Source organism: Mugil cephalus, chromosome 11, assembly GCF_022458985.1.
Source record: "Mugil cephalus isolate CIBA_MC_2020 chromosome 11, CIBA_Mcephalus_1.1, whole genome shotgun sequence".
NCBI classification, from domain to species: Eukaryota; Metazoa; Chordata; class Actinopteri; order Mugiliformes; family Mugilidae; genus Mugil; species Mugil cephalus.
Genome location: NC_061780.1, coordinates 11407949 through 11418233, shown reverse-complemented (window position 1 = coordinate 11418233; position 10285 = coordinate 11407949). Strand labels below are relative to the sequence as shown.

The window sequence follows — 10285 nt, the reverse complement described above, 5'->3', positions numbered from 1 at the left end:
TCTCTGAACGCACAACACGTTGAACCTTGATGAAGATGGGCTACAGCAACAGAAGACCACACCAGGTGCCACTCCTGTATGCTAAGAACAGGAAACTGAGACTATAGTTCACAGTCTCAACAACATTGGACAATAGAACATTGATAAAACGTTGCCTGGTCTGATGAGTCTTGATTTCAGCTGTAACATTCAGATATCAGGGTCAGAATCTGGTGTAACCAACATGAAAGCATGGATCCATCCTGCCTTGTATTAACAGTTCAGGCTGGTGGTGGTGGTGGTGTGTTGGTGTGGGGGATATTTTCTTGCCGCACTTTGGGCCCCTTAGTACAAACTGAGCATGGTTTAAATGCCACAGCCTACCTGAGTATTGTTGCTGACCATGTCCATCCCTTTATAACCACAGTGTACGCAGAGTTCACTGTACTCCAATGGCCTCCACAGTCACCAGATCTCAATCCAATAGAGCAACTTTGGGATGTTGTGGAACAGGAGATTCTCATCACAGAGGTGCAACCAACAAATCTGCAGGACCTGTGTGATGCTGTCATGTCAATATGGACCAAAATCTCTGAGGAATGTTTCCAACACCTTGTTAAAAGTTTGACATGTAGAATTAAGGCACTTCTGAAGGCAAAAGGGGGTCCAACCTTTTCCTAGGAAGGTGTACCTAATAAAGTGGCCGGTGAGCATATAGTGTATTTTTAATTTTAGAGAAACACATAATGATACTTTCTACTATTTTATTATTGCTAAATATTATTATGAGAACATGATACTTTAGGCTAAATACAGAAAAGCAAAAATTCCTCTAGTTACATGTGCACAAATGCAAACTTCATGGTCATTATAGAAAAAGGCACTGACTGACAGCTATTCACCCAGACAAATGCTTCCAGCCTGGTGGAGAGCAAATTATAATATGTCACTTTTATGCATTGGGAGGGCCTTTCCTTATGAAATTAACAGTAAGTATTACTTTACTTTTTATCATCCCTGAGCTGTAGTTGTAAAGCCTGATATGATGCTTACAAGGGAATTTTACAAAATAATTTGAGAGTAATTGAGTGAACCTCAAACCAACTGCTCACACGAACTCCCCATAGAGATGCAACGGAGAAATTACTGTGGAGGAGCAGCTCCACAAGGGCCCACACCTCCATCATTTGCCATGGCGCCACCTTGTGGGTTAAGTTGTTTTTCAGTATGAACACTATGAACTTGTACGCCGGTTTTAGTCATATAATACTTATAATAATAATGACAATATTGAATGTAACTAGGCTACATTATCCTGCACAAGTTGGGTGAGTATTTTGAACCCAAAAAAAACATCAGAACACAACGTCTTCTCTTGGTGCACTGAGGCGGAGGTGTGACCCAGCCCAGATGCCCTTGCTGACTTTAACCAGGTGTCCTGCTTGGCCTTTAACATGACTATCTGAGGCACGACCCCTGCTGAGCCGGGTCCCTGTACCCTGCCATTTCCTCCCAAACACCGCCAGCACTGTATCATTTCCCCGTCACCAAATGACTGGCTAGATGCTGTGGCGTGCTAATGAGAGGAAGAGAAGGCAGATGAAGAGAATCTACAGGAAGACTGGTTCCTCATTTCCCCCCGCGCAATACAATGCGCAAAATCAATCCTCCATCCTCCATTTGTCTGTCTACAGTCACTTTGGCTGCAGGGAGAAATTAAAAGCAACACAACAGTTATTAGCGTTGGAGAAAATCTTATTTGAGAAGAGTGTGGGAAAAAAAAAAGGTGTGATTCAGTGGCTGTAATGTGCACATTGCGATGTCGTCTGTTTATTTTAGCACATAATACGGCACCTGTCTAATAATGTCAGAGTTAAGGAGGAAAGAATCTTAAAAAAAAAATCTAATAAAAACTACTAATTTACAAAATGACATGACGTCAACCTTGACTTTGGAGATTGGATGCAATATTTTAAAATATCTCTTAGATGCAGGAGAGTTAGAAGCACATCAATCATCATATACTTTAACTTCAAACTTTAATCTGCGCGTGTCCTCGGTTTCCAATTAACCTCAATTAAATCGGTTCAAAAAGATGAGATTTTAGATAAGACGCCTGTTTATTTACACTCATCCAAAGTTAAGGGTTTTATTTGGTTCACGTTAAGTTAATCAGATGCTAACAGAGAGTGGGGACTGATAAAGGATGGGCAATCTAATGTGTTGCCTTCTCATACAAAGCTATCAGTGTCTCTGAATAGGTTTTTCCAACAGGCTCGGCTGAATGAATTACACTAGTCTGTTAGTATTCTGCCTCTGCCGTACAAAAGGTCAATGTCAAATGCACCTCATTTAAAAGTCAATAGCGACCATGCACATCATCTCCTGGGAATTCTGTCCGGGAGCCCTCCAGACAGCATTGTGTATCATTCAGTTAGCAGAGGGCAGCCAGAGAGCTTTTTTAATCTTGACCTTCCAATAAAATATGCTCTCTATCCAGAATTACATGGTCTAAAATGGAGACATAAGCTCCCAACAAATCATGGCAACACTCCTGGGAGAAGTTCAACAGTGTCGGACGCAGACACAACAGGTTCGGCGCAGGCCAAACATGCGTCTCTGTCCGCATATTTCCATTCCATTTGAATTGAAAACATATTCAGACAGTCCAGCGCCAGCTCTGTTATCTACAAACCAAATGAGAAACACTAAAAATAAAAGAGTAACTGTGCATAATTGTGTGTATGTGTTATATTAGTCATTATAACTAAGAACAAAATACTGAAATGTAATACCATTTAAAAGTACATGTTTTCCTACACTGTTTGTTATCAGCAGACATTATATTTAATACCTGACATCTGACATGTCTCACACAGACAGCAGCAAGGCCACCCCAGCTACGATCCACTTGGCGGGAGGCTGCTTGGTGCGGAGGTGAAGGGCCCACACATGTGTGGACCCACGCTGCTTGGTGCGGTACACGGGACATTTGAAGGTACTCTTGATCTCCTGCTCCTCCGCAGGCACCGCTCTAACGTAGAGCACCGGCATGGCTGGGGTCAGGTCTCTTAAGACGGCCTCAGAGACGACTCCAGACTGAGTGTCCCAACGTGCCCCTGTAGGGACACAGTACGTTGTATTTGTGTTAGATGTGTTGTGGGGTTGACTGAAGATATTTACAAGGATGTACTGGAAAGACAGTGGGTTTAATTATTTCCGACCGTCCATGAAGAGTCCGTGGATGTAGGCTCCCTCTCGTGGCGGGTGCCCAAAGTCGTCTTTTGTCTTCTTTGTCACGTCCACAGTCAGAGTCATCTTGTCCAGGGGCCACTGATTCTTGCGAGCAATACTCTGCAGAACCGCTGTAAGATACGAGGTGGTGATATTTTTTTACTGGTGTCCTCGACGTTATCATCTCGGTCTGAGAAAAGAACCTCACCTGTGAGGAAGGACTGTGGGTTGAAGAGCCCTGAGAGCCAAACAGCAGCAGGTAGCACAAAGTCCTGAGTCCAGCTGTCCAGCTCATGGCAGCTACACATGAGATCAGCCAACCTACGGAGCAACAAGATAAACAATTAACTGAAGCCTTTATTTTTCAATGAATCTACAAATTGCACTTTAATATTTAACTGAGGGTTGAAAACAAGCATCATAACAGGTAGATTACATATATTGAGTGAGAAGTTACCATTGGGCCAGTGTCTTAGTGGAGGGACAAGCCAGTCTGGCCCAGGAATGTGGTACAGAATCACTGAACAGCGCAGACTGTAGAGTCTCCATCGTGGAGGAGATGGTGAGTTCTCCCTGTAGACAGAAACAGTCTCATTGTCCTTAGGTACAAGTCAGTGGACAGGGACATGGAGAGCTCACCAAAGACATGTAAAGTGCCACAGGTGCACAGTGTCACGTTGTAGAACATAGTCAAAGTAAAAAGTACCTTCAGGCCAAGATCCAGCTCATTAAGGGACTTCCTTATTTCTGCTAGCAGCAGATTCATGCGTTCACACTCCTGAAAGCAAACTAAGATGTAGGGGTTTCGCTCTGTTGTCTTTGAGATCAGCTCTGCCATGTTGTACTCTTCAGGAAGCTTTTCAAGGACGTCTTCGATTATAGCTGTCACCTGACACATAAAGTGGTGAGTGTTTTACTATACATATGTCATTGTATCATCATTTTTATTTTTTATTTTTAAAGAAGGATCCTTCCTGTCACCACACCTTTTCCTCCGTGCTCTGAGAAACCCCGTCTCCTCTGGAGGAGTCCTGCGGCTGCAGCTCCAGGAGACTCTTGAAGAGATTGTCCGAGGTGAGAGTGAGGCACTCAAGCTCGGCGTTTGGATGGAGACCGTACAAAGTGGGGTTCTCAGACGGAAGATGCTCGTCAATGTAACTGTGGTAACCGGTGTAGTCCATGAAAGGAGGAGCCAGGAACCCCGGACACAGAAAGAGTTCCGCTTCAAACTAGTAATTCAAAATTTAAAATACGAATGAAAAAAGGATGAAGGCGCATAGCAAACATTCATACAACCTGGATTTATCTTAATGTGCAATCTGAGCTTAAATTTCAGAATTCAGTGTGATGAATAGCAAGACTTTAGCTGCACCTAACACACTCATTTATGCCTGATTGTTCTCATAGTTTTCTTTGGAAGGAGATGTGCTAACAAGTCTTATATGGGAGGGAAACAGATAAATCACTTAAACACATGCTGAGTATAAAAGGAAAGAATTATCACCTAATATTGTTGGTGCCTGTGGAGTTAAATGCCACAGATAGCAGCAAACAAATGCAACATTACAAATGAGAGGACTGGAAAAACTTTGAAGTGCAAAATTGCAGTTTATTTTTACATCCCAAGAGGGCACCCTTTACCTTGACAACGCCACAAAGAGCTGGAACTATTTGCCACTGTAAAATTTAACATTACCAAACTGAATCCACATGAATTGACAGACATTTTTTAAATAATGAAATGCAATGCTCCTTCCCCTAAGTTTTGTAGAAACCAAACACTAAAACAACCAAACGATAAAAAGATTTTTCTCCCAATGTGACTTCACTAACTCACCATTTTTGGATGCATGAATTCTTGCAGGTAGGTCTTACACAGTCTTCTGTCCCAGTCATCGGTAATGTGTCCTCCATACATGATCTCACCAAAAAGATAACACAAGTCTTCCCAAGGCACCTGCACGGACAATAATAGACTGAGTGTATAGACTCAAATCCAACAAAAAAGGAAAAATAATGTAAGACTATAAACTACAAAAACTGAAAGGATTGTAATTATTTTCTGTTCGTCATTAGAGCTTTCAGAGCTGTCTTTAAAACTTTTTGTTGTTGTTGTTGAAGAAACAACTGATTTTGCCACTGCTCCTTTAAATCCTCCAGTAACTGTATTCATCTATTCCCATGTAAACTCTCTGAATGATAACAGTACGGAAATGTAACAAAATTATGTTTCTTTGCACACACTGATCGAATGCATGACAGAAGAGTCTTTTCCTCAGCGGGAGATTATGATCCGTGAGGGTGAAGGAGGAAGAAAAGAACCTGTGATACATAACAAATTACAAAAGCTGTAGGTTCACAATCATTTGTACCTGTATTGTTTTGCAAATTGCTTCCTTCATCAGCTCTAATTGCAGTGATCACTTATGTAGCGTTGTGAACTGTCACATTGGCTGCATGTAATTACATTTAGGATAACGCTTCATTGCCCTCCTAATGAATTCTCTGTATACGCACATACAGGTTACTGTTTGGTTAACATAATGAAGGACATTCGTTTTTGGAGGGCAGAATACCTAGAAGACATAATTGTTTATGACCACAGTAATAGGAGTTGTAAGAGAAATGCATTAGGAGCTGTGAGGGGTGCAGCACCCCAAGAATAGATTTTTTGTCTCCGCGAAATAAAGCTAAATTATAGGTTGCATGTTCATAGTTAAAAGAAAAGAAATGTGGGGGGAAAATGGGAATGAACATTTTTCATAAATAATAGTGGAACAAAAGATTTCAATAAGTAATTGGAGACACTGCGCAGTGATTCAACATCCCTGCCTGACAATAATGCCACTGCAAATACCATTATCATTATAAATTTACACAGCCACAGAGGTAGTCGTGGAAACAAATTAAAAGTTTTGCTAAAATATTGGGACAATGTAAATTAAAAATGAAAATAGCTTAAACAAAAAAAAAAAAAAATAGTGGTGAAAATACTTTAGCGTTGGCCTCCAAGTAGTTGTACAACACACTGGCTGAGATGGTGAGGTCTCCTGTGCTGAAGGGGTAGTTGTGATTCCAGCCTTGTGGGCCAAATTTGCGGCGCTCTGTGACGCAGGCGTGAAAGAAGCAGAGGGAGAAGAACATGGAGTTGAACTCTTGTTCTCTGGAACACATATCCAGAGTGTCCTGAAGAGAAAAGAAGACGTACAGATTGCAGCGAACGCTACAGTCAAAACTATATCGGGAAATAAATCAAATGCTTTCTGTTTAAGTCATTTTTAATTTTAAAGCACACCTGACTGAAGTTGTTGAGGGCTGCGTGCAAACTGGCGTTCATGCCGGTGGGGGGCTCATTAGTGATTTTGATGGCATTCTCCAACATGCCCCTGGGGATTACGTGCTGCTCGGGGCTCGGTGCCGGTTCCCCGGTGATGAAAACCCGATAGCCGGGATGACTCTCCGCCGCTGCTGTCTCCAGAAGAGCCTCCAGGGAGGGCAGCCAGCGGGCCACCAGGTGTACATTCTGGACACCAAACATATCAGAAGGATGAGACCAAACTCTCAGTAAACGGATCTAATAGCTATAACACAATATCCACACTGTGGGATAAATTAAAGGGTTATATTATCTTATAAAACGTTCATGTGCAGTCGTGTCTGTGTCTCTCTGTGTTCTGAATTAGCAAAACAAACCTTCACTGATTCACTTAGCTGCAGGCTTCTCCCTAAAGGAGCCATTTATGGAGCTGATGTAGCCAATTATGGCTTTTATTGAACCAAATTGAGTTTATTTCCCTGGCTCAAGGGGGTGAGATAATATCATTAGGTGCATCACAGGCAGACTGGGCGAGCAGCCTGAAGTCACTACAGTATCCCAGTCTGTGAATAACAACCATTTCTACCTGTAAAATGACCCAGTGCCCCTGTTTGGAGGCATTCCTGAGAACCCTCTCAGCTACTTCCTCCTGCCCTTGTCCCAGGGACACGTTGTGCAAGGTGCCGTGATCGATGGAAAATCCCAGTTTTAAACCTGCACGGAAGGGACATTTTGAATATTTATTCCGACAAATAACACCAAAGCTGTGAGTAAGTTTTACCTAGTTTCTCCACATCTCTGAGCGGATCCACTCCAGGTGAAAGAATGAAGAACACAGGTGTCGACGGACCGCTGTCCTCAAACAACTTCTCAAACTCCAGTTTGGCAGCCTGCACGTACTTGCTTCCCATGCTTTCCTCCACAAAATTCCTGCGAGGAAACACAGTCACAAAGCTTAGTGATGTACAGAAATGACTAACTGAAATGCACTTTGGGCATTTGTTCACCTTAGTGTGTAGGTCGTCCTGTCAGGGCGGAGCGCTCTCAGGATGATGAGCTTCTGAAGGGAATTCTTGCTCTTCCAGTCCTGGGGAAGCCTTTCCTTCTCAGGACAACCGGACTCAACGATCTTCCTCCACCTCTTTGGTGAGCTCTCCATGTCCCTGTCCAGGCCGCTGAATTCCTCCATTGTAGAAATTCTCTGCAACAAAATAACAGACATTGTTACCTCCCTTAGCAAAGGAATGAAATATTAGGTGATGACCAGAATGAGAACATCACACTTTCACATACAGTGTGTCAAAGGCCTATTCCTTACCTTTATGGCGCCCCAGGCATGTGGAGAGAGGAAGGACACCGGACTAAATGCGCTGGCCTCCACTGGGAAGTGCAGCAGGAAGTTGAATTCCTGGGCATCAATCAGGCCCTGCTTGAGCAGGATCTGAGGGGAAGCACCAAGAGCAGTTTGTAATGATCTATGTGGTATTGATTTCTTTTCAATCATTTCCACAACAATGGAAAACAAAAAAAAAACTCCGGTGAAGGAAGTGGGTAAACTTTGACAGGCTGAAAAAGTGCTTGTGGATGTGAAAGAGCCACGTGAAGGACAGCCTTCAGAGTAGCACAATTCCTAAGATGAAAACAGTTGGCGCAATGACAGATAATTGCATTATGCCATCAGAACCAGCCCCCTTGTCAGAACCAACTGTCTGAACAGCAGCCGTGGAGCAAGGGTTGTGAGAGGTAATCAATAGCAGCGTATGGTATTGCTGACTGCTTTTAATTGAAGTTAATGTGGGGGCAGAAAAGTACTTTGATTGATGAGGATGACAGCAGGCCCCACCTTTGAGGCGGTCCTGACTCCCTCACCTGGAAGGCAGTGTGTGACAAGAAGGTTAACTTGTCTCTCTCAAACAGGCCCCGGCTGGCGTGGAGGAATACAGAATAGGTGATGGCCTCGGTGAGGGTGCGCACTCTGCTCCTCACGTCCTCGTCCCATTCGGCACGCTCCATCGCTTTGTTAAACACGGAGTTAAAGGTCTGGAACACAACCAAAAAGGCGACAGTCGCAATAACGTACGTACGCACGCGCGTGGCCAGGACCCCGAGTCGCACTGGTTTTCAAAGCCAAAACAGTGACACGGAACATGTGGCGAGAAGGAACGCCGTCGAGCTCATCTGTACGTAGAGTAGCGGCTAAAAGAGAAGCACTGAATAATACTGACGCGCCGCACTAAACGATCTGAGCCCTCTGAGAGCGCTTCAGGGGTAAAGGTTTCACCTTGAGAGAAAATTGGTACATGGGGTTAATCTTGCTGAGGTCATTGATGATGAAGAATAGGAGTGACGCTCTCTCAGCTGCTGGGCGGTATAGTTCTCGAGCCTCGTTGATCTTTGTCTCGTTCTCTCTGGTCTCCAACACCTGCGTTCCAATCGCACAAAATGAGCTATTAGGGCTCTTAGTCATGCTCCAAAACCTTCTCATTACACATACTCCTAACTACACGTGTACAGCTAATGCAACGTAATGAGGCACTTGCTATTGTACTTCAAAAAAAACACGGAACACTTTCCATGTAATAACCTCACCTTGCGCTGAATGTGAGCAGCGGTGGTCTTAGTGTTCTCAAGCTGCTCCACCAGGGAAATATCACCCAGGAAATTACCGTGGGCTGCAGAGAGGCGACTCAGCAGGTCGTCCTCAAACCTCTTGAGCTCAATCTTGAAGTGGTTCTGCTGTGTGGTCAGCTGCATCTTGGGGCACGTACACATAATAAAGCATAAATTCTCTAAGGTCTTGCATTCTGACAAAATGCTTTCCTGTAAAACCATCTATCGACAACTTTACCAAACTATGTACAGCATGTGTTTACCTTCAGGCTCTCCAGGTCAGGCCTCTCCCAGGATACCACCTGCCCCAGCAACTGTTCCTCGAGGCCCACAGGAGTCACGGTGAAGTTGATGAGGGTGGTCTGGGCCTGGAGCTCAGGAGGGAAGTGCGGATTAGCCAGTTTGGTGTGAAGAATGAGTTGGAAGCTGTGGTCGTATTCACACTCCTTTCCCCCGATCTGAATGTACCTGGATAACAGAGGGGCAATTTGTTAAACATTCGTTGAAGGGGAATATTGACTTAATGTCATTGTTGTTACTTTCATAAAAGACAAATCACTCATGAAGACAAAAAAGAAACTTTAGGGACAGAAAATGTACTATATAACATTATTCATGACATGATATGACTAAAACAAGTTTAAGTTATTGTTTGCCAGTGATGACACCACTTAATATTTCTGCCTGACAAGAACGAAATAAATCTAAAAGTCAACATTTTGGTCCTGAATTTAAATATTGTCAAAGAAGTTATTTTAAAGAACAATGCAGGTGATTAAAAAAATAAAGATTATCTGAACGGCAGCACTGCCAGCCCTCTTGAAAAAGATTTTTTCCCCTCCTGCATCTGAACTCATCCTCACACATCTCTCTCCTCTCACCGCAACTTCAGCTTGACTCCAGACGTCACTCACGCCGCGGACGAATATTCTTGAATAAATATGAAAGATTAACACCCCACCAGCCAATATTTATCTGTTCCTGCGTTTCAATTAAATTAGCACTGGCTTGACGAACCTGGTGGCTTTTCATTTATCTCTAATTACCCCCTGGGTGTCAGGGAAGGCCCCGATTTTTATGGCACAGGTTCCTCATGGCCTGGGTCTGGTTCAACTCTATATCTTCACAAGCCAGAATTAATGTACT

At 43.5% G+C, this 10285-nt stretch overlaps 1 protein-coding gene across 1 annotated transcript in view; it reads right to left on the bottom strand.

The window, feature by feature from the left end:
• Positions 1-650: 650 nt before the first annotated feature.
• LOC125017070 (dynein axonemal heavy chain 11) overlaps positions 651-10285 on the bottom strand; it is a 37509-nt gene continuing 27874 nt past the window's right edge. Inside the window, exons 66-82 of the mRNA XM_047599926.1 lie at positions 9403-9607; positions 9119-9283; positions 8811-8951; positions 8399-8569; positions 7848-7970; positions 7537-7730; positions 7311-7459; positions 7116-7243; positions 6509-6736; positions 6208-6399; positions 5051-5170; positions 4200-4442; positions 3920-4102; positions 3671-3786; positions 3422-3534; positions 3204-3344; positions 651-3098 (exon numbers count right to left, since the gene is read on the bottom strand). Coding sequence (XP_047455882.1) covers positions 2851-3098; positions 3204-3344; positions 3422-3534; positions 3671-3786; positions 3920-4102; positions 4200-4442; positions 5051-5170; positions 6208-6399; positions 6509-6736; positions 7116-7243; positions 7311-7459; positions 7537-7730; positions 7848-7970; positions 8399-8569; positions 8811-8951; positions 9119-9283; positions 9403-9607 — 2860 coding nt within the window. The 3' untranslated portion in view covers positions 651-2850. The remainder of the gene's footprint in view (positions 3099-3203; positions 3345-3421; positions 3535-3670; positions 3787-3919; positions 4103-4199; positions 4443-5050; positions 5171-6207; positions 6400-6508; positions 6737-7115; positions 7244-7310; positions 7460-7536; positions 7731-7847; positions 7971-8398; positions 8570-8810; positions 8952-9118; positions 9284-9402; positions 9608-10285) is intronic.